Source organism: Mustela nigripes, chromosome 6 (assembly GCF_022355385.1).
Source record: "Mustela nigripes isolate SB6536 chromosome 6, MUSNIG.SB6536, whole genome shotgun sequence".
Taxonomy (NCBI): Eukaryota; Metazoa; Chordata; class Mammalia; order Carnivora; family Mustelidae; genus Mustela; species Mustela nigripes.
In genome coordinates this window covers 84,844,448-84,870,360 of record NC_081562.1, presented here as the reverse complement: position 1 = coordinate 84,870,360, position 25,913 = coordinate 84,844,448, and the positions used below count along the sequence as shown (strand labels likewise).

Genomic DNA, 25,913 nt, shown 5'->3' with positions numbered 1-25,913 from the left:
ACCCAGATTAAGTTAGTCTCCTTAAAGACCTATCACAGATGCTTCATTTTTGGAAGTAATTAGCTCTTTCCATATCACTGTGGGCCTCCTGCCTGAGCTTCAGGTCAATTACTTGAGTATTTCCCACCCCTCCAATGTCCACATTTTCCTCTTCTCTTGCTGCTTCCAAGCCACAAATCCTATGCCAGCCTCTCCATCTGCTTGTCTTGGTCCTCCTCCTGTCACGTAGCACAGATAGGAAAGGTACTACACTTGTATAACAATTGTTCACTGCATTAACTCCTGTGTTGCTATTCACAACTGATGATCAAACCTTTTCTTCATCCTTAAGGCATTGATATACTTTTTTTTCTTGGCCTTATTGTGATGGTGTTCGAGTAGGTCCTGATATTCTTTAAGACTCTTCCCTTCAAGAGGTGAAGTCTAATTCTCCTCTCCTTTGGTGTGGGCTGGATAGAAGGACTTGCTTCTAACAAATACAATAAAGTAGAAAAGATGATGGCCAGGAAGACTAAATCATGAAAAACATCGTGACATCCTCTCTGCTCTCAGATCACTCATGGCCAGCTGCCATGTCAGGAGGAGACTCAAGCAGCTTGGTGGGATGGCCCAGGTGGTGAGGAACTAAGGCCTTTTGCTGACAAGCTAGCAAGGAACAGAGGCATCGTGCTGACAGCCCTGGGAGGGAGGCTTCTTCAAAGCAGTCCAGACTGCTGAGAACTAGATCCCCAGGCAGGAGTTTTATTGCAACCTTCTGAGAGAGGCTAAGCCAGAAGCACCCAGCTAAGCCTCTCCCAGATGCCTGACTCTCTGAAACTATAAGATTATAAAGTTTTTTGTTTGGTTCAAGCCTCAAAGGTTTGGGTAGTTTGTTTGGCAGAAATATATAACTAAGAGTCTTACTCCGTCTTCCCCTGATTCCAGCTGACAATTTGACAAAACTTTGAGGGCCTCGGAGTTTGAGCACAGGAGCGTATTAACCATGAGCGTACAGGGGGAACTAGAGTCCATGGAAGAACGAGGCACAGGACCCGATTCATGTTTTAACACCGTCATTCTAGCTGATTTGTGGCAAATAGATTGTAAGAGAATGAGAGTGGCACCCAAGAAAGGAGAGTCAGGCTATCAGAACAGAACAAGGGACAGAGAATGAGGGCTTGGACGGGAGTCAACTAGTGAAGATGAAGACAGAGTGAAGCAAACTGATACTTTTCACTGTATGAAGAAGTTTTTGTTTCGTGTATGGGGAGGGGAGGGGAAGGAAAAACAACCTGGCTTCTGTCCAAAATCATTTTTTTCGAGGCCCCAATCCCTTCTAACTGCCAAAACCAAAAATCAAATGGGCTTTTTCTAATCCTTCTCCTTGAAACTACCACTTTCTTTGGCTTCGCTGCCACAGTACTACTTGGCTCTCCTTCTTCTTTGCTGCTTCCTTTCCATCCTTACGTCTGCTTCCTCCATATCTATCAGCAACACATTCTCTCTTATACTCAGGTTAAAACTGAGAAAACTTGGAGGTGTTCTCAACTCTTCTCTCTCTCCTTTCTTCAGCAAATATGTGTCAAGTACCTAATATGCACGAGAATCCATGTTAAACACTGGAGATGTGCTTGTGCAAAGAGGTACAGCCCCTGCCTCCATGGAGTTTTCATGCTAGTGGGAAAGAGACGTCAAACCAAAACTCACGTAAGTGAATATATCCAAGGAGTGTAGGGGTTTCTTTCCAGTCCAACTGTCTCTGCTTTAATTTTTTTCTTAGGTAAAATTGATACATAACAAATTGCATACATTTGAAGCTTCAAATTTCATGAGTTTTAACATGAAACCATCATCATTTTTTTTAAAGATTTTTTTATTTCTTTGAGAAAGAGTGAGAGCCAGAGAGCTCACAGAGGGAGAGGAAGAAGCAGACTCACCGGTGAGCAAAGAGCCCGAAGTGGGGTTCAATTCCAAGACCCTGAGATCATGACCTGAACCAAAGACAGACACTTAACTGACCAAGCCACAGGTGCCCCAAAACGATCATCATAATCAAGATAATGGACATATCCAATATCCCCCTCCACAAACTCTTTCATGCTCCTTCATCATCTTTCCTGCCTTTATCCTCCCTTATCCCTAGGCAGCCACTGATCTGGTTTCTATCATTGTAGATTAGTTTTAATTTTCTAGAATTTTATATCTGTATTCATACTGTATGGTCAAATCGTTTGGCCTCTTTTAATCAACATAATTATTTGAGATTCAACCATCATTATAGTATTGTAGTATCTATTCCAAGAACTAAGAATATTTGTGTACCAATCTTTGTGTGCCTATGTGTTTCCTTTTCTCTGGGGTAAATATCTAAAAGTAGAATGACTGCATCACCTGGTAAGTGTATGTTTAACTTTTTAAGAAATGCTAACCTGTTTTCCTAAGTGGTTTTACCATTTTACGCTCCCATCAGTAGTATGTGAGAAGTTCGTTTTCTCCACACAATCACCAACACTCAGATCAGACTTTTTAATTTTAGGTGTATAGTGGTATCTCACTGTGGTCTTAATTTGCATTTCCCTAATGACTAATAATATTGAATATCTTTTCATGTGTTTATTTGTCATCCATGCATCTTCTTTGGTGAGTGATCTGTTCAATTTTTTTGCCCATTTTTAAATTTTTTAAAATTTTATTTATTTATTTGACAGAGAAAGAGATGACATGTAGGCAGAGAACCAGGCAGGGGGGGGGGGGAAGCAGGCTCCCCGCTGAGCAGAGAACCCAAAGCGGGGCTCGATCCCAGAATCCTGAGATCATGACCTGAGCTGAAGGCAGAGGCTTAACCCACTGAGCCACCCAGGTGCCCCTGGCCCATTTTTTTAAATTGGGCTGTTTATTTTCTTGTTGTTGATTTTTGAGACTTCTTTATATATTCTAGATACAAGTCCTTTGTCAGATATGTGATTTGCAATATTTTCTCCTGGCTCATGGCTTGTTTTTCTCTTAACAATGCCTTTCAGAGGTACATAGCTGCCTCACTGAGTAGAGAATGTGACTTTCATCTCAGGGTTGTGAGTTCAAGCCCCACACTGCTCATGGAGCCTCCTTAAAATTCAACAACAAAACAAAAACTAAATATCTTTCAAAGAGCATTGGTGTTTAATTTTAATGAAGCCCAATATGTCAATTTATTCTTTTACATATTGTGTTTTGGAATCATAGCTAATAATTCACCCACATCACAGAAAAGGGTGAAATATAGCCTGAAGGAGCAGATTAAAGAGAACAAGACCAAAGATTAAACGAACCTCTAGGGTAGGCATTGGGCAAGGTGGGTGGGAAGGAAGGAAAGACCCAGTTGTACACTTTGGGTGAATTTCAGACTAGTAGAGTGCTGGATACGGTTAGTTCACATTCATCATATATTCCCATCTCTTTCTGGTATGCTTTCCTGTACTGCAGAAGCTGAAAAGCTAAGGATTATATTTCTCAGAAGGCCTCACAGGCAGTCAGATGTATTTGGGTGAGATTTAGAAGGCAGAAGTGAAACAAAGGGCGTTGTACTGCAACTTTGGCTATTTCTCCCGGCAGACAAGTTCATGGAGATGTGATATATTTGTACAGCAGTGATTCAGTGATGTCTCCTGCTTTGTAAATTTTGGGAGGTGGTTGCATCAGAGTGTAGCAGCAGCAACGTCCTGATCATCGCTTCCAGATCTCTGGATCACACTTGTAGCCACTTGTTCTTAGACCCAGTCATCGGCGGAGACCTCCAGATATACCACGCTCCCTGACTGTGGCAGAGGGAGCAGCTTCCTTGGCAGAGTTTCGGCTTGCAGTGGGCTCCTCTAGAATGTCCAGTTGATTTTGTAAGCACTGTGTCCTAGTGTCCTCACAATACTTGGAGGAATTTTTGTCTCCTGCATTGAACCCTGAGTGATAGGAGCAGACAGATTGTATCTGGGAAGAATGGTAAAGAATAAAGGGACTGCCGTTGTGTGGGAAGAATGTGATAATATGTGAAGCCATTCATCTGTTCAATGAGCATGTGACAGACATGAAGTGGGTGGTATTGTTAGATACTAGGAATATCTACCTGCCCTGAAGGAGCTTACACAATTTGATGATTTCATGGGATGATGATAGAAATACGTTGGGACACTATGTGCTCATGGACATGTTCTCACTTAAACTTGGGAAGTCATGAAAGAAGTGATCCGTAAGCTTGATTTTAATGGATGGGAGGAATTAGCCAGCAAAGAGGGAGGGAAAGAGCATTCTATGTGTAAAAGGGTGAATTATTAAGAAAAACTTTTAAATGTGCTCACATCCCCCTTACCCTCTCCGCACCTTCCCAGGAAAGAGAAGGAGAAAGGAAGTGTGTGTTTCTCAAGACTTGAGAAGAGGAGGCTAGAAATAATGTAGGAAATTCCTCAATGGGGAGGGTGCAGGTGGAAGCAGGAGTTTGAAAGTGTTTCGAGGGGCGCCTGGGTGGCTCAGTGGGTTAAGCCGCTGCCTTCGGCTCAGGTCATGATCTCAGGGTCCTGGGATCGAGTCCCGCATTGGGCTCTCTGCTCAGCAGGGAGCCTGCTTCCTCCTCTCTCTCTCTGCCTGCCTCTTTGCCTATTTGTGATCTCTCTCTGTCAAATAAATAAATAAAATCTTAAAAAGAAAGAAAGAAAGAAAGAAAGTGTTTCGAGTAAGGAGATGAAAGCATTTGACCTTAGAGAGATTCTGGTTGTCCCTAAAGATTAAGGATACAACATCCTCAAGCTGGCCTCAACTTTTCAATCTTCTTTATTCCCTCACCTCTCACAAGAGAATCAGAATGGCAGGGGATTCCAAGGTCGAGGTCACATTCAGCGCCAGGGTCACCACTTACTAGCATATGGCTTTGAACATATTATTTAACTTCATTTAGTCTTTTATTTATCTATGTAATGAGGATAATAATAATATCCCCCTCCTACAGTGTTGTAAAGATAAAATCAGATAATGGATGTGAAAAAATATTGTAAATTATAAAGCACTGTAAAAATATTAGTCACTATTATATAATAGGTATAACTAAGTCTTCCTGATTCTGTCTCAGGTGTATCTCTGTTATAGATTGAATTGTGTCCTTCCTAAATCCATATGTTGAAGCCTGACCCCCATGGTGACTATATTTGGTGATAGGGCCTTTAAGGAGGCAATTAGGGTTAGGAGGTCATAAGGGTGAGGCCTAATGCAATAAGACTGGCATCCTACTAAGAAGAGACACTACAATCCTCTTTCTCCAAGTCTGAACAGAGGTTGAGACCATATGAGCACATAGCAAGCAGGTAGCCATCTACAAGTCAGAAGAGAGGTCTAACCAGAAACCAATACCAATGGCACCTTGATCTTGGACTTCTAGCCTCCAGGACTGTGGAAAAAGAAGTTTCTGTTGTTTAAGACAGCAAGTCTACAGTATTTTATTATGGCAACCCAAGCAGGCTAATTAATGTAATCTTTACCCATTGGGGAGGGTATGTGCTATGGTGAGTGCTGTGAAGTGTGTAAACGGGCGATTCACAGACCTGTACCCCTGGAGCCAATAATACATTATACGTTAATTTAAAAATTTTTAAAAATGTAATCTTTACCTACAACTATTTCTCTTAATTCCCCCGCCCTTATTTGGTTCAGGCCGTTCTCTTTTCCATATCATCTCTGTAAACCTTTCTGTATTCTCAGTTCTTATAAAGGAACCTTTCCAAAGGGCATACAGTGGAAAACTATCTAGGATACAGAACTATCCACCGCATAGGACAAACTCCTCACTGGAGCACAAGTGTCCTCTTGAACTTGATTTGACATGCCTCTCTAGCTTTGTCTCCTGTCCTCCTGCTACACACACACATCCTATGCTTCAGCCTCACTGAAATCCTTACCATTGCTCAGACATCCATGCACTTTGATAATTCATGAAATTTTGGCCTATAATTTTTCCTCCTTCCTGAAATGCCCCTTCCCGTCCTGATCATCACTCCTTCCGTCACTTTCTCATCAGACTGTCTCAGCTTTCCCTCGGGTACATCTATTTATCTTTCAGCCCTGGCTCAAGTGTCCTCTGCTCTCTGAAGTTCCCCCTTTATAAACCCACCTTCAGTTCTCTTGGGAACATTTGGCACATCCCTCTCTTTCAACACTTATGACATTGTTTTGTAAATATGTTGAGACTCTTTCCTAGGAGATTGTGAGCACCTGAAAGAAAGAAACCTAGTCATCATTGAATCTCCTGTCATACTTATAAAACAAAGGAGCTACTGGATACATATGTTTCAAATAAGCAAACAAAAAAATCCCACAGTCCAGACAAGACACAGACACAAAATTAAACAACAGAGAGCCGGGGAGGAACAAAGAGTTATGTATCCAGTATCCTCCATAGCACCCAACACAGTGTGTTGCATGTAGTAGACTCTCAGTAAATGTTGATCTAAATAAAAAGTAAAAGTTGTAAATGAAAAGTTAAGAAAATAAGAATCATGATCATTTAAATCTGGGAGAACTCCAGGATAGGACTTAAAAGCTAGTATCCACCACTGATTCCATCTGATGCCTTTAAACTCAGTCCATATTCCTTCTCCTCTCTACCTTGTCTCCCCTGCCTGTCAGCTCTTTTGAAGTCAGGGTGTCTCTTGTTCATCTTTGCATCCTGCTTTCTTTCTTTACTTACTAGTATCTAGCCAGATGCTTTGCACAAGACAAACATCCAGTAGATATTGGTTGCATTTTTTTAAAAACCGAAGATTATGCTGAGTCTGGGTGAGATTTGAAGAGGCTGAGTAGAAGAAAGCAAGAAATCCAAAGCAGGGACCCAGCCGGGTTATATTCATTCTCTATTACTACTTTAACAAATTACCACAAACTTAGTGGCCTAAAACAACACAGATTTACTATGTTACAGTTCTAGAGGTTAGATGTCTGAGAATAGGTCTTCTAGGGGTAAAATTGAAGTATTAACAGGGCTGTGTTCCTTCCAGAGGCTCTAGGGAAGTATCTATTTCTTTGCCTTTCCCAGTTTCTAAAGGCTGCTGCATTCCTTGGCTTACGGCCCTGCATCCCTCCAACTTCTGCTTCTCTTGCCCTGTTTCCTCTCATTCGGACCCTTTGCCTCTCTCTTAGAAGGGGCCTGGGGATTACATCGAGCAAACACAGATAACCCGCAATAATCTTCCCATCTCAAGATCCTTAATTTAATCACATCTGTAAAGTCCCTTTTGCCATGTAAAATAACATTCACAGGTTCTGGAGATTAGGGTATGGGCATTTGGGGGAGCCATTATTATGCATAGCACAGAGAGCTAAGCTGAAGACAGAAGAATGAACAACTGATTTTGGGGCTGGATATTTCCAGCTGAAGCAAAAGTTTCATAAAATATTAGAGCCAGGTAAGATAAGAAAAATAGATTTGAAGGGGCAATGAGGTAAAGACGATATAGACCCTTGAATACCAGATTAAGTTTTGGCTTTATTTTTTTTTTTTTAACAAGATCATGGGGTGTTCTTATTGCACATTAAAGTTTGATAACCGTTGTAATGGATACAATTTTCAGGTTTCTGCTTTTTTGTTTGCTTGTTTTATTAACATATAATATATTGTTTGCTCCGGGGGTACAGGTCTGTGAATCATCAGGTTTACACATTTCACAGCACTCACCATAGCACATAACCTCCCCAATGTCCATAACCCAACCACCCTATCCCCCACCCCCAGCAACCCTCAGTTTGTTTCCTGAGATTAAGAGTCTCTTATGGTTTGTCTCCCTCCCAACCCCATCTTGTTTCATTTTTTCCTTCCCTACCCCCCATGACTCCCTGCCCTGCCTCTCAAATTTCTCATATAAAAGTGATCATATGATAGTTATCTTTCCCTGATTGACTTATTTCACTTAGCGTAATACCCTCTAGTTCCATCCATGTCTTTGTAAATGGCAAGATTTCATTTTTTGATGGCTGAGTAATATTCCTTTGTAGACATATATACCACATATTTTTATCTACTCATCTGTTGATGGACATCTAGGTTCTTTCCATAGTTTGGCTATTGTGGATATTGCTGCTATAAACATTCAGGTGCACATGCCCCTTTGAATCACTACATTTGTATCTTTAGGGTAAGTACCAAGTAGTGCAATTGCTGGGTTGTAGGGTAGCTCTATTTTCAACTTTTTGAGGAAACTCCATATTGTTTTCCAGAGTGGCTGCACCAGCTTGCATTCCCACCAACAGTGTAGGAGGGTTCCCCTTTCTCTGCATCCTCTCTAACATCTGTTGTTTCCTGACTTGTTAATTTTAGCCATTCTGACTGGTATGAGGTAGTATCTCATTGTGGTTTTGATTTGTATTTCCCTGATTTGGCTTTATCTTTTATAAAGTTAGAAACTTTGAAGTTGTGTGACCAAGAGTTAACAGTGAAAGCAGTATCTAGCAGACTCCAGAAGTCCCTAAAGTATATAAATTTGATGGTCAAGCAAAACCAAAAATAAAAGACTGGGGACCAAAAAACTACACAAAAGTAAATACTCTGCTGTTTACTATCCTATTGAGTCTCTTCTTTCTGCTGGATGTTCTTTGAGCAACTGCTAAAGTGATTGATAAATTATTTCTTCTATTGAATTCTCATTTTTTTGTTTAGTACAAGTCTTCAGTATATTATAACTCTTCTGCTTTAAGAAAGTCTATTACAGCAGTTGGGAAAGCATGTGTTTGGAGTGGAGGGGGAGGAAAAGATGGGATAAGATATGATTTGACTAATTTGTCCAACTGTTTGGAAGGAGCTGAACTTCATAGGAGAGTTTCAGTGGTCTGACAAGACAGGAAAACTCCTCCACTTTTGGGTTGTAAGCAATAGAAACAATGCAGACTGACTTGCGAAGGAGAATTTACCAGCTTTAAATAGAATTTAACAGCTTTAAATGATAATGATTTCCAAACTGATACTACCACCCTGGATCGCCAGATTCATTTATATCCAATTGCCACGTGACTACCTTTACTTGGACGTCCATCAAATCAAACTCATCACAGCCAACACCCGGTTTCTAATCTTCCCTTTCTGGCTTTCCCTCAACAAACCTACTCCTCTCTCCATTTTGGTTAGTGAAAACTCCACCTTTCCAGTTGCTCAGGTCAAATAAAACCTTTGAATGTGGAGGGTGAATAAAAGATAATTCCAAAGTGCCAAACAATTCTATTGGTTCCACTTTGACCATTTCTGGAGCTCCTGCTTGGTTCAGCGAGTAGAGCATGTGACTCTTGATCTCAGCGTTGTGAGTTCACACTCCAAAGTGGGCATGGAGTTTATGTAAATAAGTAAGTAAGTAAATAAATAAATAAATAAGTTTAGAGATAACTATGTTTGTATCTATAGACAAAACATGGCAAGAAAAAAATTAAAAAAAAAAAAAAAAGAATCTGAGCATTGCTCTCCACCTGTACAGCTACCCTGGTTCAAACCACCACCATCTTTTCACCTGATTTGTCTCACACTGGCCTCCTTGCTGTTCCTCTAACACATGACACATAGTATGGACTTGCCATCCTCTCTGTCTGGATCATTCTTCCCTCAGATATCCACCTGGCTTACTCCCTTACTTTCTTCAGATCTTTATCTAAATCCAAATGTGATCTTATTACCGAGGCCTTCTCTAACCATCTTATTGAAAAATGTAACCTCTCTTCCACCTCTGTCCCTTTTTAGTTTTATTTTTATTAACACTGATCATTAATGTTTGTACATTTTACTTGTTTGATTTTAAGTGTAAATTCCAAAAGGGCAAGGTATATGCCTTTTTTTTTTTTTTTTACAAATGTATCTTCAAAGCTGAAAACAATATCTGACATATAATAAGATTTTCAGCAAAAATTTGTTGAATAAGTAAGGCAAAAGTAAATGTGATAACTTCGGGTGTGGTTAGATTCAGGTTTTCACCTTGTTGGTAGAACTCTGTCCCTGTCTCTAAGCTTTGCTTCCCCCAGCAGGCTTGAGATGTGATGTGTCATGTCATGATGTCTACCAGCAGCTCCAGCAGCCCTAATGGAAACAGAGTGTCTCTTTTCTGGGTTTGGGTCAAGTGCTGATCCCTAAAACATTCTCTGAGGGTAGGGAAAGAAAATACTGTGACTGGCAGGGCCTAGGTCATAGGGCCCCATGGAAAGGGGGTGAAGTTCAGCTCCATGTGGACTAAGAACAGAGGACTGGTAGTTCCCTAAGAGGAAATGGGGTGCTATTACTTGAAGAAAAGGGATGGAAGCTAAGCTAGTAGAAACAACAGACGCTCATCCCATCAGCAGACCTAGCCCAGAATAGCATTCTTCTTCGGCACCTCCATTTTCACAACCAGCCCGATTAAACTCTGAACTTTGGTTAGATTCTCTCCTAAATGCCGTTTCACCTGTCTCTGTCACTTAAGGTCTTCCTCACCTCTCAGTGCCCAATTCAAATGAGTCTAACTCTTAACAGATGTGGTCTCTCTTCCTCTCCTGAGCATCCTAGTTGTTTCTACTACTCTTGTAGCTAGCTTTACTCACCGTGCCCTACATTTTACATATTTATATGTTTTACGAGCTCCTTGTGGAAAGGGCCAGGTCCATTTCCCGGATGTCCAAGCCAGCTCCTCACACCTTCAGCGTCCACGGTGATTCCATTCGCACTGGAGCCGCCAGGGCGCGCTAGGCGCCAGGCGCGAGGCCGCCGGGGGCGGGAGGCACTGTGATTGGCAGGTACGGTCGTCAATCAGGAGCGGGGGGCGGGGCAGAGTTCTCGGGAGGCCTGTAGGCGGGAGGCGGGCCCTGCATGAATGGGGCGCGCGGCGCGCGGGCTGCAGTCGGCGCTGGGGGGGAAGCCCGAGTCTCGGCCGGGAGTGGGTGGGAGGAAGCGAAGGGGTGGGGGGGGGAGGGAAGGGAAAGAGCGCGAGGGGGCGGGGAGGGGCAGCGCGGGAGCGGCGAGCCAAGAGCTGTGAGACGGCTGGCGTGAGCGAGAGCGGTGGCCGCCGGTTCTGTCGCTTCGGTGCCGCTGTCCGCTGCGCTGCCTCCGCCCTCGCCGCGCGCCACCGCCTGCGGGACCCGGAGGAGCTCCCAGCGCCCCCGACGGGGCAGAGGAGTGGGGACTAGGGGAGCCGACGCTGAGGGAGGAGCCGGGTCGGAGCGGCCGAGCCCAAGGCCCCCGGGCGTGGAGGTGGGGGGCTGAGGCCCCCGAGGGGGCCCCGCCGCGATGGGCAACCTGGAGAGTGCCGAGGGGGGCGCGGGCGAGCCGCCTTCGGTCTCGCTGCTGCCGCCGCCCGGCAAAATGCCGATGCCTGAGCCCTGTGAACTGGAAGAGAGGTTCGCCTTGGTGCTGGTGAGAGCTGAGCCCAGTCCCTTCCCCCTTCCCACCATCCCTGAGTTCCCAGTGCCCGGGGTAAGACTATGCTCGGGTGCCCCTATCCGGCCCCCCTACTTTAGGGGGGCTTCCGATAGACTCAGTGCCTTCTTGGCAACCTCTGAGCAGCCGCTGGCCGCCCGACAGCCCCGTCGGGGACTGGCCGACCACGGCCTCAGCCGCTGGACACTTAGGAGGAGGGGTCCTCAGCCTGGGACCTCCCCAGGATCCACACTTCTTCCTCCTTTCTCCCCCTTCTGCAGCCCTCGCACTTCTCCCCACTTCCCCGCCAGCCTTCCCGGGGCCCTAGAATTCTCATTTCTAAACCTCTTGCTGGTGCCTGGGGAGTCAGAAACTTGGGGCCGGCCCACTCCTCAGTCTAAGTCAGGGTTCTCTGGCTTGGGAGACCGCCTCTCATGTTAACATGGAGGCTTCCCAGGGAGTGGGACCCACTTCCAGCCCAGACCAGATGTTTGGGGGAGAGATGGAGGAATGGAGAGGGGGCTGGGAGCTCTTGAAGGGTGTGGAATAAAGAGTGATGCCATTCTACTTATTTTCAGAATGGCCTGCAGGCATCCTGCAAAGTTATAGTGGATTTGTCTAAAAGGCAGAACATGTGGATAAGCCATCTCACCAGTGTATTTTTCCAATTGAAACAATACACAAACCATCCTGCCTCCTCCCTCTTTATGTTAAGCCCTAGTGGCTGGTTTGTGTTCTTTGCCTGTGCTTCTTTTTACTTTCTGTAGGTTCCCAGAAGATCTGTAGAGATTAATTTTAAGATAACTTTGGGATTCTCCTTTGGTGTGGGAGTTGGGCATTGGTATCAGTGGCCCTGTGGATAGGGAGGATCTGAGCTGGCATCACTGTAATGGAGCCGGGAAATATGTTGGAGGTAAAAATGAAGTTTTGGGAAAAGAAAGTGAACAAGGTGACGGAGCATTTGCTGGCAGAGGTAAACCTTTGAGAAACTTGGGGAAATAGTTCCTCATTCCTCAAAGAACTCTCTAAAGGGACTGTGTTAATGCTGCTGTTATTGTTGGTATGGCCTGAAGGGCCCACTTTGCCTTTGCCCATGCGGAGGGAATAGTTGTGGACTTAGCAGGCTTATTGGATTTCATCTGCCTCGGAATAGGGAGATTAGATCTGTTGGCAACAGTGGGACTGTCTAGAGATCCTGGCCTCTCCAATGGTGGAGAGTCTGACATTAGCCCACTGGCACCACAGCCAGCTCAGAGCCTAGCTGAGGGGAAGCGATGTTACTGGAACTTCTCTGCCCACCAACTCTGCAGAAGGCCAAAGGGATCTGGGCCACACATCCTGTGGCCCTCTGCATTTCCCCTGGCCTCCTCAAGGGGATGGGTGAGTCAGTGATTACTAACGTGCGGTGGCCAACTCAGAGGCTGAGGAGAGAATGGGATTTGATGCCCTTGAGAACAAGAGCTCAACTGTTGGGGAAAAGAGTGGGAGGGAATCTGCACTCCAGTGGGGGTGTGGAAACCCCCCCCCCCACCGCCACACTATGTTGTCACGAGGTAGTTACAGAGATTGGAGAGAAAGGGATGGTTTGAGGTGGACTGGGTGGGGGACTGCCTTAGGTAGGGGCTTCCAGGCTGTTGGTCATGAGCGCTCAGAACCAGAGTTGGTCGTGTCCTCATTGGAGCTTGGTTGACAAGTGTTTAGTTAGTTGGCAAACCAATGGCTTAATATCCACAAAATGCACGTGGTGTCCTGATTACTAACCAGAGCACCCAGAGAGCACAGGTCAAGAGAGAGCTGGGACCACCCACTTGCAAGTTATACTTTCTGTATAAACTTTTGATTTGTTTCCTCTTGGCCTTTGTTTTGGTCTCATTTCTGTGTGTCTGAGCTGTTACTGATTCCGGGTTGGAACAGGGCAGGCCAGGGCTAGTTAGCTGTTTTAGGGGAGGAGGGGATTTTTCCTCACTTTTCCAACACAGGGAAATCATGCTTTCTTGGGGATTTGAGTTCTTCTCTGGGAGCTCCTTCCTCTGCTTCTGAAACATGCCCTTTTTACTGTCCTCCTTTCTACTGTCCTGCTATTGGGGAACAGTACTGGCTGTTGGATGTTTGAGCCTGAAGCAAGCTCAGGTGTATTTCCTGAACAGTCGGGAGAAGTAGAGTATGTGTAGTAGAAAAAGGCAAGGGCTGTCTTAGTAGCTGTCTTAGCCTCTCTAAGCCTCATCCATACCTAGATTTCCTTACCTAGAAGATAGGGAAATAATTTCTGTCCTAGTAGGCTTATGAGAATTAGATGAGCCATGTATATAAAGCCCTTGGTACCCTGTAGATGCTCCATATAGGTTAACTTTTTTTCTTGATAGCATTGAGTCAGACAAGTTGCTCCTTTCTTACTCTTTTCTTTCCCAGATTGTCAGCATCATTATGATTGATTTGGTTTTTGAAAAAGCTGTTTGGAAGTTTGTTGAGGTGACATACTGGTGTCCTGGTTAAGCATATGGACTTTCAAGTCAAAGTGGGGTAAAATACTGGCCTCTCCACAGTCTCTAGTTTAAAAAGTGCTTGGCCTTAAGCAAGTTGCTTCATCTCTTTGAGTCGCAGCTTCTACTTATAAATGAAGATAATAATAGTATTTGCCACATGAAGTGACTGTGTGGATGTAATGAAACTGGAAGTCAAGTACTTAGATAGCAGAGTCTGGCAACTACTTTACGCTCAGTAAATGGTAGCTTTTAAATCTGTAGCTCTCAGCAGTGACTCAGATCTGAGATCCTTTGTATTCCCAAAAGGGATTTTAAGTTTAGCAATATGATGAAACCAATTACCTATCTTGTATAGCTAGTCTCAGGATATGCCTCCTGCTCTCCGATGGAGGGCTTCCCCCAGTTCCAGTGTAACTGTGGAACATCCCCTTCAACCCCGAAAACCACACTGGCTGGGGAAGTTGTATCATAGTGAGTCAAGACCACAGGCTCCCCGAGTTCTGATAGAGACACATGGTCTGACACACAGCCTGATAGCTGAGGTTGGAGAGTTCAAGGTCTGAGGCCATGAGGTGATTTGTTCAGGACATTGATCCCAAGAGTCCTGACTAGGCCCAGTGCCCTAATCCAAGGCTTCCTGGTCCTGTTCTGCCACATACTGATCCCCTCATCCCTGGGGGCAGCCAAGGTCCCTGATTGGTCACCTCTGACTGGGATCACTTCCACCATTTTTCTTGTGTGCTGTATAAATAGTATTATTTTCTGGTGTGTCCTGATATGAAAAAAGGTTGTGAAGCTGGGTTCTGCTGTCTCTCTGGGATCCTTCCTTAATTCTTGTCTGAGCAGCAGCTCCTATTCTGTTGAGTACTGAGAAGTTTAAGGGGTGGTGCAATTATTGGAGCTTCTTTATCAGTATCAGAATGAGCACCCATCTCTGGTCTGATAGAGCCCCAGTCTGGGTTTTGGATCCAACTAGATTACTACCCACCCTCCATTTATCAGAGCTAATATCTGGACAGTACAGGCCTTTGCCAAGATAGAGAGGGGAAGCAGAGGGCTTTAAGGGCTTTGAAAGGATAGCTGTCTGCCCTTATTTTTCTCTTTGCTGACTTATTATAGACTTGAAATAGAGTCTAAAGGTTCTGATGCCAGAAAAAGCCCTGGTTATCCCTCAGGAGGAGGCTCTCAGGGTGGGGTTGTATGACAGAGCCTGTCCCTGCCATGGGTCCTCCGCTCACATTTTCCTGGTGATGACTGATGGCTTTGAGTTTTGCTGTAAGTGTAGTGTTGATGTGGGAGCTAAGATGGTCTGGGTGCTAGCTGCCTAAGAGACTTTGAGGGCCTCCTATGACACAGAAAGGGGCTGGGAAAAACTTGAGCTAAATATCAAGTTCCAAATGGCCACGATGGAAATTTTTTCCCAGCCCTGGGGATTGTAGTGAATTAGTTCAGGCTGGAATAGGACATGGGGGAGGGAGAAGACCCTTGACAGCAGCTGGTCAGAGGAACCCCCTTGCTCGGAGACCCCACCGAGAAGACCTTAGAAGACCTTAGAAGACCAGAGAGGAACCTTATTTCCTTGATCTTCCCATATGACCCTGCCTTAGCCTGGGGGAGGAGTGTTGGGGTGGGGGGTAGATAGGACTGATGAAGTGGGCTTTTTGTCACTTGGGAATGTTTTCATTGCTCAGAGGGAGTTTCACCTTTTTTTCTTTTTTCTCTTAAAGTAATGTTCATTCCCTAAGAAAAGCATGAGCAATTTAGAAAGAAAAGATTAAAGGTTTATATTGAAGAAAAAATCCTTATTTTGTAGTTCCTTTACCAAATGGAGCCAATGTGTTTTAAAGCCTTTCATATTTTTTTTTGTCTGCATAAGGTTTTGTACAATGTTGTAATATTGGTATACATTTTATAATCCAGTTTGGGTTTGTTTTTTTTCCCCCTCTGGCTTTGTTATTTCACTAGTTTTCCCAAACCAGTCATTGTAAACACTTTTAAATGCTTGCACAGTGGCCCCTCCAGTGAATGTACCATTGTGTACTTAACTGTTCTATTGTTGGACATGTATGTTGTTCTCTTTGCCATCATAAACAATGTTGTGATGAACATCTTGGTGCACAAAACCTTTTCAATATTTAGAGTTTTCCTTAGGATAGAAATCCCAAATTGAACCTGCTAGGTTGTCGAATATAAAGGTTTTAGGGTCCTCAATACATATTTCCAAATGTTTTTTATTTTATTTTTTAGAGATTTATTTATTTTTTTAAGATTTTATTTATCCATTTGTCAGAGAGAGTGAGTGAGCACAAAAGCAGGGGGAGAGGGAGAGGGAGAAGCAGACTCCCCGCTGAGCAGGGAGCCTGATGTGAGACTCGATCCCAGGACCCCGAGACCATGACCCGAGCCGAAGGCAGATGCCTAACCGACTGAGCCACCCAGGTGTCCCTCCAAATGGCTTTTAAAAAGGGAGTCATGTGTGTGAGTATCCTCACAGGAAGGGAAGAGCATTGAGAATAGCTTCTTTTCTCCTGATTATGACAATAATGCATGTTTATTAAGCAAATTGAGGTTAAACATGTAACAAGTATAATGTATATAGAAAAGTATAAAAAAGAGAATGTCAGCTCTAACCTCACTGTCTACTATTAACATTTTGAGATATATATATATATCTCATATCTATCTACCTATATCTATCTATATATATATATATATATATACAGGATCATACTGGGCACATTGTTTTATAAACTGATTTTTATTTTACTTTCTTAAGCATTTTCTCTTTTGTTTAAACATTCTTTGTTTTCATGATTTCACAGCCGGATAGTACTCCATCATATAATACTTTATTAGTGCTCTGTCTTTTATTTCTCTCTCTCTCTTTTTTTTTTTTTTGCTACTGAAAATAACACTGTGAAGAATATCCTGTGCATAAATATTTGTGTGCATCTCTGCTTATTTATTTAGGATAAATTGCTAGAAGTATAATTATTGGGCCAAAGGGGATATGCTTTTTAAAGTCCTCTGAGAAATATGCTTCTAAAAAAGTTGTACTACTTGGCTTTTTCACTCTCCCTTTCTCTGTAAGCTAAACATTATTGAATCGACTAACGTTTTAAAAAACTTTTGCCAATTTCATTAATAAGAAATGGTGTCTTGTTTTGCTTTGCATTTCTTTCAACATTTCTTCGTAAATGTTTTGGCCATCTTCTGTTGGCAGTCCTTGCTCTCTGTTGGGGATTTATTACATGTACAGATTCCTAGGTAATAAATGTATACATTTCCACATTTTTATTATAAAATTTTTTCACATAGGAAAGAGCATATTATATAAGATTAAAATAATCTAAAAAACGGACGCTGGTATATCTACTGTGGAGTTCTTGGAATTGGCTTCATGTCCCTTAATTTCTTCTCCCTGCTCTTTTATCTGGGACGAAGAAGCCCTTGAGCTCAGGACTTGCTGGGCCTGGGACAAGTCCGCAGCTGGGACGGTCCAGGTGGCAGCCACAGCAGTGTTTCAGAGCTCTGTCTGGGGGGGAAACAACCGCTGCAGCTGCTGAGAACAGGAACTGGTCGTGGTGGAAATAGCTAATCTTCAATGAAGTGAAAAAAGAAGCCAAGGTGGAGAGGAAATGAGACCACAGATCCTCCCCTGCCCCCCTGAGGTTGCCTGGGAAGGCTGGTTGGAGCCAGGGCCTTGGTTCTGTGGTCAAGACCGGAGTTCCGCTCCAGAATCGGCTGCCGTGAGCCCAGGGGACAGCAGTGCTGGCTGCCTGACGTCAGTGAGTTAACTGGTCCACCAGGCTGATCACCTCCATTCTGGGGGAAATGTTTCTCCCAAATCCGAGCTGAGCTGAAGCAGGGAAAGGCCGTTCCAGTTCGGAAATGCACTTCAGAGAAGAGGAAGGACCTTTTACTTTGAAGATAAGAGGGGGTGCTGTCTCCATACGGCACCCCCACCTCCTGCTCTTTGCTGGGTACTTCAGGGCTCCCTCTTTGAACAGTACCAGTTGGGAACTTGTGGGTTTTAAGATCGTTGTCCATGAAGAAAAGTGTATTCCAGGATAGAGATGACCTGAGCAGCTAGAATTCCCAAGTTCTCAGTTTCAGGCTCTCTTTTGCCTCCCTCAGCAAAGGCACATCTTTGTGTGTTGTTTTCCATCCACATGAGAGAATGAATCACCCAAGGAAGACGTCCAATTGTCAAGCTTGTCTCTCTGCCCTTGAGATACTCTGGTTGTCTTTGCCTCCTACCTTGCTCTCTACTTTTCTTTTCACCTTTCAGAAATACCCTCTTTCCAGATTCTCTCACATTTTCTGTCTTCCATCCCCTCTCAGCAAATCCACAGGCTGGGAAGTTGTGTGTTGGGCAGGAGAGGACCTAGATAGGTAGGGTGTTTTGGAAGGAGCACCCTCCCGCCCCCTGACCAGCTTTACGAATTTTCATATTCTTCTCAGTTTATTAAGCACTTTGAGGTCCTTGAATAGTGTTGTAAATAATATTCAGAACCACAAGGGGCTAGCAGAATTATTTACATGATGAGTTTTGCCAGGAGAGGAAGGGTTTAGAGTGTTTACGATGTGATGGTTCAGTTCTTGTCCTCGTCTCTTCCTCCTATCCACTCCCCATCTCTTTTACCACCTTCCCACCCTCACTCGGAGTTACCACCAGGGGGTCTGGAGTTGGGGCTGGGCATCTTGCCCCTGGGTTCCTAAAACCATGAACAGAGCTGGTATGTATTCTCTTCCTTCCCTACCTGCTCATCTACTCAGGTCTAGACTAGAGAATGTCTTCCCTCCTCCAGTTAACCAGTGCCTCTTTAAGGAAGAGCTGAGGATGAGTGTGGCTCCCTACTTTAGGTGATGGCTATCTTGTTTTAAGAACTAACTGCCTACAAGGGTGCCTGGGTGGCACAGTTGATTAAACATCCCTCTCGATTTTGGTTTATGTCATGATCTCAGGGTCTTGGGATCAGGCCCCATGTCAGACTCTGCACTCAGTGCAGTCGCCTTGAGGTTCTCGATCCCTCTCCTTCTGCCTCTCCCTCTGCCCCTCCCCAGGCTCCTGCACACACACTCTATCTCTAAATAAATAAGATTTTTTTTAAAAGATTTTATTTATTTATTTGACAGACAGAGATCACAAGTAGGCAGAGAGGCAGGCAGAGAGAGAGGAAGGGAAGCAGGCTCCCCGCTGAGCAGAGAGCACGATGTGGGGCTCGATCCCAGAACCCTGGGATCATGACCTGAGCCAAAGGCAGAGGCTTTAACCCACTGAGCCACCCAGGTGCCCCAATAAATAAGATCTTTAAAAAATGTTTCTTTCTGAGCAAATTTCATTCTTTATGAAATGGGTAATGATGATACCTATCTTACAGGGTTTTGATGATGTTTAAAGTAGAAAACATAGTGAAAATACCTTGTAACCTATAAAGGTTCTACCAATAAATGTTTATGCCATACACATTATCCATTACACCAACCTGTGTTCCAATAAATAAAAGTGGTTGCTGTGTGGGGGAGGTATGATTCCAGGAGAAAGTTTTTGGAAAGAAGAGAGGGTGTTTTGATTATCATGCTGGCTGAGTGGTGCTGCTGGTACTTTGTGCCTGAGGGCAGGGCATATTAACTATCCTCCTGTGTTTGGGTCAGTCCCACACTGTAAAGAATGGTTCTGTCCACTTGCCGAGAATCATCTTCTACTAATCTGTACCTCCATCATCCTGTGTCCCAGTTGGGGAACAAGCTCCAGGAGCAGTAAAAGTGAAGGCAGAACCATCGGTTTTTGGTACTTTCTTGATTTCCCCATTTCCTCTTATACCCTCAGGCAAGAGAGGGACCTCTTTTATGACTTCTGTCTTTAGGTTTAAGGCCTGATTCCCTGATTGCCTCTGTACTTTGGGCCCTATGGTAAATGTTATCAAGGAGCAGTTTGGGGTTTGCATTCTCCACTTCTGGTCTTTACCCACTCCTGAATAGCTCCTCCGGTCAAGGTAAAAATTCTTTTAGGTTGGGAATATGTTTGAGAGATCTTTGAACAATGCTTCTGAATCTTTCGGGTAAAATAACCTTCTGAAAATCTTTTTTTTTTTTTTTTTTAAAGATTGATTGATTGATTGATTTGACAGGCAGAGATCACAAGGAGGCAGAGAGGCAGGCAGAGAGAGAGGGAAGCAGGCTCCCTGCTGAGCAGAGAACCCGATTCGGGACTCGATCCCAGGACTCCGAGATCATGACCTGAGCCGAAGGCAGCGGCTTAACCCACTGAGCCACCCAGGCGCCCCAACCTTCTGAAAATCTGATTAGACCTGTGACCCCTAATTCTCCTTGCCCTAATGCATATGTACACACACACACACACACACACACACACAGAGTATTTGGGGGTTTAAAGCTTATTCTTGCGGGGCGCCTGGGTGGCTCAGTGGGTTAAAGCCTTTGCCTTTGGCTCAGGTCATGATCCCAGGGTCCTGGGATCGAGCCCCACATGGGGTTCTCTGCTCAGCAGGGAGCCTGCTTCCTCCTCTCTCTATGCCTACTTCTCTGCCTATTTGTTATGTGTCTGTCAAATAAATAAATAAAATCTTTAAAAAAGAAAAAAGCTTATTCTTGCATCTGCTGAAGAAATTTCTGGCTTTGAGCCTAGAGGAGTGAGAAGGTAGAGCTGGGCGAGAAGGTAGCAAGAGCTCCTTGATATAAGTACTCTCGATATTTTGTAAGGTGAAGCAGCCCTGGTTATCAGTTCAGATAAAATGATGTCTCTTGTTGGTGGTTCCAAACAAGAGAGCTTGTTGAAACCTGGCTGATCCCATTCAGAGGGAGATATTCTGGTCCCTGGTCCCTGGTCCCTGGTTCCTGGACATTTTGATTTCATTCTGATTAGGGATACTTTGTGATGGGGTCTGCCCTTTTGAACTACACCCTCAACCTCCAGGAACATCTAGGTAGGGATGACAGGATGTACTTTGACAAGCCAGGGGAACCAGTGGCATCCTTGCAGTGAGACCCAAATGTTAGGTCATATCCTGTGTTTGGAGGTACCACCTGTCTCAAGCGGTAAATGTCTCCTGCAGGCCTAAATTCTCTGGGAATATCCACGCAGTCCACTTCCCAGGGTGTGCCTGAGAGGGAACTGGGAACAACCAGTCTCTAGCAGTTGCTTTTATGCTTAAATCCTCTTGCTTTCTGCCTTACTGAAAAAAAAAATAATAATTTTTAAGTGACCTATATGTTTTTTGACTGCTCAGAATATTTCATACTGAAATTTTTGAAGGAAAATTCAGTTTTTAGGGGCCTTACTACAAAGAAAAGTTTTCTTTCAAGACAACATTAAAAATGTTTTTTTCCTGAGTGAAGTCTACTTCATCCTTACAGGAATGGGTCAGTTTCTGGTCTCCACCAAATGCCTCAATTTAACTGTAGAGGTTAAGGAAAGAGAATTAACATTTGTTGGGTACATGCCGCATGCTTTTACGTGTGTTAATCAGTTAACTTGTCAACAACTCTGTGAGGCCTTTGTGCCACTTCTGTTTTATAGGTGAGGAAACCAGGCTCAGAGCAGTTAACTAACCTTGAGAAGGTCTCAACTGAAATGTCACTTACTTAGGCCTTTAGCAAAAATTTTCAGTTAGATTTTTTGCTCATGCTAAAAGGACTGCTAGAAATACAACTTCAAAAAAATGCTCAATCCTTGATTGCACATATAGATTTTTATTTCATTTTATTTTTAAAGATTTTATTTTTATTTATTTGAGAGAGAGTGAGTGAGAGAGAGAACAAGCAAGGGAAGGAGAAAATGGAGAGGGAGAGGCAGACTCCCCACTGAGCAGGGAGCCCGCTATGGGGCTCCATTCCCAGGACCCCGGGATCATGACCTGAGCCGAAGGCAGATGCTTAATCAACTGAGCCACCCAGGTGCCCTGCATATATAGATTTTTTTTAATGCATAGGAAAATTTCTAGAAGTGTACAGCCATTACCTCTGGGATGGAGACTGAAGGAACCATATTTGGAGGAATAGGAAAGTCAAAGGGAATTTAATTTAGCTTTATAAAGTTTACATTTTTTACAAGGAGAAAGTACTTATGTATTAATTATGTAATTAAAAGTTAAAAATTATTTATTATGCAGCCATCAAAAGAAATAAAATCTTGCCTTTTGCAACGACGTGGATGGAACTAGAGGGTATTATGCTGAGCAAAATAAGTCAATTAGAGAAAGACAATTACCATATGATCTCCCTGATATGAAGAATTTGAGAGGCAACGTTGGGGGCTTGGAGGGTTAGGAAGGAAAAAATGAAACAAGATGGGATTGGGAGGGAGACAAACCATAAGAGACTCTTAATCTCACAAAACAAACTGAGGGTTGCTGGGGGCAGGGGGGAAAGGATAGGGTAATTGTGTTACGGACATGGGGGAGGGTATATGCTATGGTGAGTGCTGTGAAGTGTGTAAACCTGGTGATTCACAGACCTGTACCCCTGGGGCTAATGACACATTATATGTTAATAAAAAATTAAAAATTAAAAAAAAAGAAAAAATTCTTAATCTCACTAGAAGTTAAGGAAATGAACATTTAAACTATGTACTTTTAATGCTGATCATCTAGGTGAAATTTGAGAGATTGATGTCTGTGGGTGTCTAATCGTACATTAATACACTATTAATAATGGGGCGATTCAGTACAGGCATTGTAGAAGGTATTTTATAGTGTACAGCAATTTCCAATGTCCATATCCTCTGACCAGGCCATCTTCTAAGAAACTGTCCTACAGAACTGTTAATACACATGCATGGGGTGCATATAAAGGATCCTCAGGGCTGCATTATTCAACAGTAAAAAACTGGGAACAACCTGATAGTCTATTTTGTGCCCAAATACCAATTTCTCTCCATTCACCTACTCAAGGCAAATGCTGGGAGTTATCCTTAATTTTTTCCTTCTCCCTTTACTATGCCCTATTAGCAAGCCCTGCCAATTCCATCTCCAAAAGTATATCTCAGATCTACTCATTCTCTCTATCTCTACTACCATAGCTTTAGTTGAAGCAATATCAGTTCTTGCTTCTATTATATCCAACCAACTGGCTTCCTCTATTTCCCCTTTCTCGATCTCCCCATTCATTCTCCACAAAAAAAATTCAAAATAGAAATCACATAGCATTTAAAACTGCTTAAAACCTGTATTTTTTATTTTTTTCCACCAGCCTAAAACCTTTAATGGCTTCCTTTGGTACATACAGGAGAAAAACAACAAAAAAGAGCAAACTCTTGGCCTTGGCCCTTAAGATTGTACATTATTTGGTCCTGCAGACCTCTTCAACCTCACTCACCCTCCTGTTTACCAAGCTCTACATTAGCCTTCTTTCATTTCAGTACAGTCTCCTTTCTGTCTCAGGGCCTTTGCACAAGCCATTTCCTCTTCTGGAATGCCTTTTTCCTGGATCTTCAAGTGGCTTTACCCAGCTTAGACCTCAGGTCTCAGTTAAAAAAAAAAATCCCACCTCTCAGTCCTCCCTCACTTATTATTCTCTATCTTAGCATGCTGTTTATTTCTTTTGTATTCTTTTTCTTTTTTTTTTTTTTTTTAAATGCCTCTCTTTGGAGAAGATAGGTAAAGATAGAGAACAGTTTCAGACATTTTGTAAGTTGTAAAGAATGAGAACATGTTTGAGGAGAAAGTACTTTCTCAGTTTTTTTTTTTTTTTTAAATAAAGATTTTTATTTATTTATTTGACACAGAGAGATCACAAGCAGGCAGAGAGGCAGGAAGGGAAGCAGGTTCCCTGCTGAGCAGGGAGCCCGATGCGAGGCTCAATCCCAGGACCCCGGGATCATGACCCAGGCTGGAAGGCAGCGACTTAACCCACTGAGCCACCCAGGTGTCCCCATAGGCACTCAATATTAATGGCTGTGGCTGATGGGAATCTCCAGGACACGTGTGTGTGTGTGTGTGTGTGTGTGTGTGTGTGTGTGTGTGTGTAAATATAATCATCTAAAAAGGCAATTAAAAAAAAATAAAAAATAAAATAAAAAATAAAAAGGCAATTAAAAGAAGAAGTCTATGTATAATGCTTTTTAAGCCATATATGTTTATATGTAAACATATAGGAAAAAGGCCTGGAAGAATCCACAACAAACTGTTATTTGTGGTGACCCTTGAGGGGGAGCAATGGATAGAGTCGGGGGCTGAAAAGTGACTCATTTTCTATTCTGTAAGCTTTTGCATTGATTGAATTTTTTCTAACAATATATACTCATGTATTTATTCCTCTTCTGAGGGAAAAGGAGGGGAAAAAATAAGTGAGAAGGACTGCACGTTTTTACGGGGGAAAAAAAAAATAGCTCCTCTTACTCTCTGCGCTGAACCAAGAGAGAGCAAGAGGGAGAAAGGACACCAGTGGGGTCAGCAACTGGCCATAGCCCATTCCCTGCCCTGTGCTGAGCGGGCCCTAGTTTTTGGAGTAGAAAGAATCCTAGGAGATGCTCTTCTGCCCTGAGGCTGCATTTTAAATTCTTTAATGTAGGCATGACCTTGGTCCCCCAGACACAGGTTGTATATTTTTAGCCCCTTTTATTTCTAGGCCGATGAAAGCCACACCTTCAGCCTTAGCAGAGCTGTAGCGGGTCAAGTGAGCAAAGAGAATAAATGTGAGCTCTGGGCTTCACTGCTGTTAAGTTTCTCAAAGTCAAGTCCGTTTAGCAGCCCTGATCCCCATGGAAGCCACATTCTCTAGATTCTTATCTCCCAGGAATACAGATAGCTAATCATTTTCACAGCCAACATTTCCAGTGCTAACGGTATGCCAGGCACCCTGCAAAGCTCTTCACATATTATTTCATTTAATCGTCACAAATTTATCAAAGTAGTTTTATTATCTGCATTTTGTAGATGAGGAAACCGAGGTCCAGGAAGGTTAAGTAGCTCACTTAGGATCACACAGTTAGTAAGCAGTGAAGTCAGGCTGTGAATCCGAGCCATCTGACTCTAAGCCCACATTGTGAGCTAGGGTTTCCTTCCCTCCTCGGGGTCAGACGCCTTGCTGCTTTGGAGGGGATTGTGTAGGCTACGGCAGAATAGACGGAAGGTTCCAGAACAACTCTTCCTTTGCCAAGAGGTGTGGTAGGAAGATTTGCACTTTGGAGTCAGCCAGAGTTACCCCACTAGGACATGGGCTATTCAAGAGTTTTGGTTTTGATTTTTGGTTTTTGGAGGTTTTGTTTTGTTTTGTTTTTTACTTACTATGTGCCAGCAATACCACTGGGTATACAATGGTGAAAAAATAAATAATCACCTCCGCCTTTTTGGAGTTTACAGGGAAATACAGATATTAAGCAAATAAATACTTCATCGCAAATTACGATATGTCCTTGGGAGGCAAAGAACAAGTTGTTAGGAGAGAGCATAACAAGGCCTCCCTCTAAATGAAGGCCAGAAATAGCCTTGGAAGTTTATGAGAGGTTTTCTGCTTTCATTTCATTTTTCTTCCTTTCTTGATTTATTAAGGAAATAGGTCTTAGGGGCCTGTTGTAAACATGCCACTTTGCTGAGTACTTGGGAAAATACCAAGAAATAGAAGGCAGTGCTCACTATCTAAGTCGGAGAGACAAAACTATATACTTAGAACTGTACTTTGAACAGCCAGAGAATTAAAACAAGTGTGTGTTTTCAGACCGTCTATGAGACTCCTTGTGTACCTCCGTTATCTTATCCGTAACCTGGGGATGCTCTTTGTCTCACCTCATCCCATGCACATGGGAAAACCAAATGAGATCCCGAAGTGATGGGGTGTCGCGCAGCTACAAGCACAGAAGGACTGGAGAGTTAGGGAAAAATCACTGTGACAGAGGACTGCTGATCAGGCAGTGCTCTAAGGAGGGCATGGACTTTCCGTCGGGTCTTAACGGTGGCAGCTGTGGTTGAGGAGGCAGATACGGGCCAGAGCATAGGGGAGGGAACTAAAGAGAAGAATGAGCCAGCCAGGGGGGCCTGGGTGGCTCAGTGGGTTAAAGCCTTTGCCTTCGGCTCAGGTCATGATCCCAGTATCCTGGGATCGAGCCCCACATCGGGCTC

At 43.6% G+C, this 25,913-nt stretch overlaps 1 protein-coding gene across 5 annotated transcripts in view; it reads left to right on the top strand.

Moving 5' to 3' along the window:
• The first annotated feature begins 10,924 nt into the window (after window positions 1-10,924).
• FMNL3 (formin like 3) overlaps window positions 10,925-25,913 on the top strand; it is a 54,104-nt gene continuing 39,115 nt past the window's right edge. For all 5 annotated transcript variants that reach the window (XM_059403045.1, XM_059403042.1, XM_059403044.1 and 2 more), the window contains exon 1: window positions 10,925-11,347. In XM_059403045.1, the coding sequence (XP_059259028.1) occupies window positions 11,222-11,347 (126 nt within the window). In that variant the 5' untranslated portion in view covers window positions 10,925-11,221. The remainder of the gene's footprint in view (window positions 11,348-25,913) is intronic.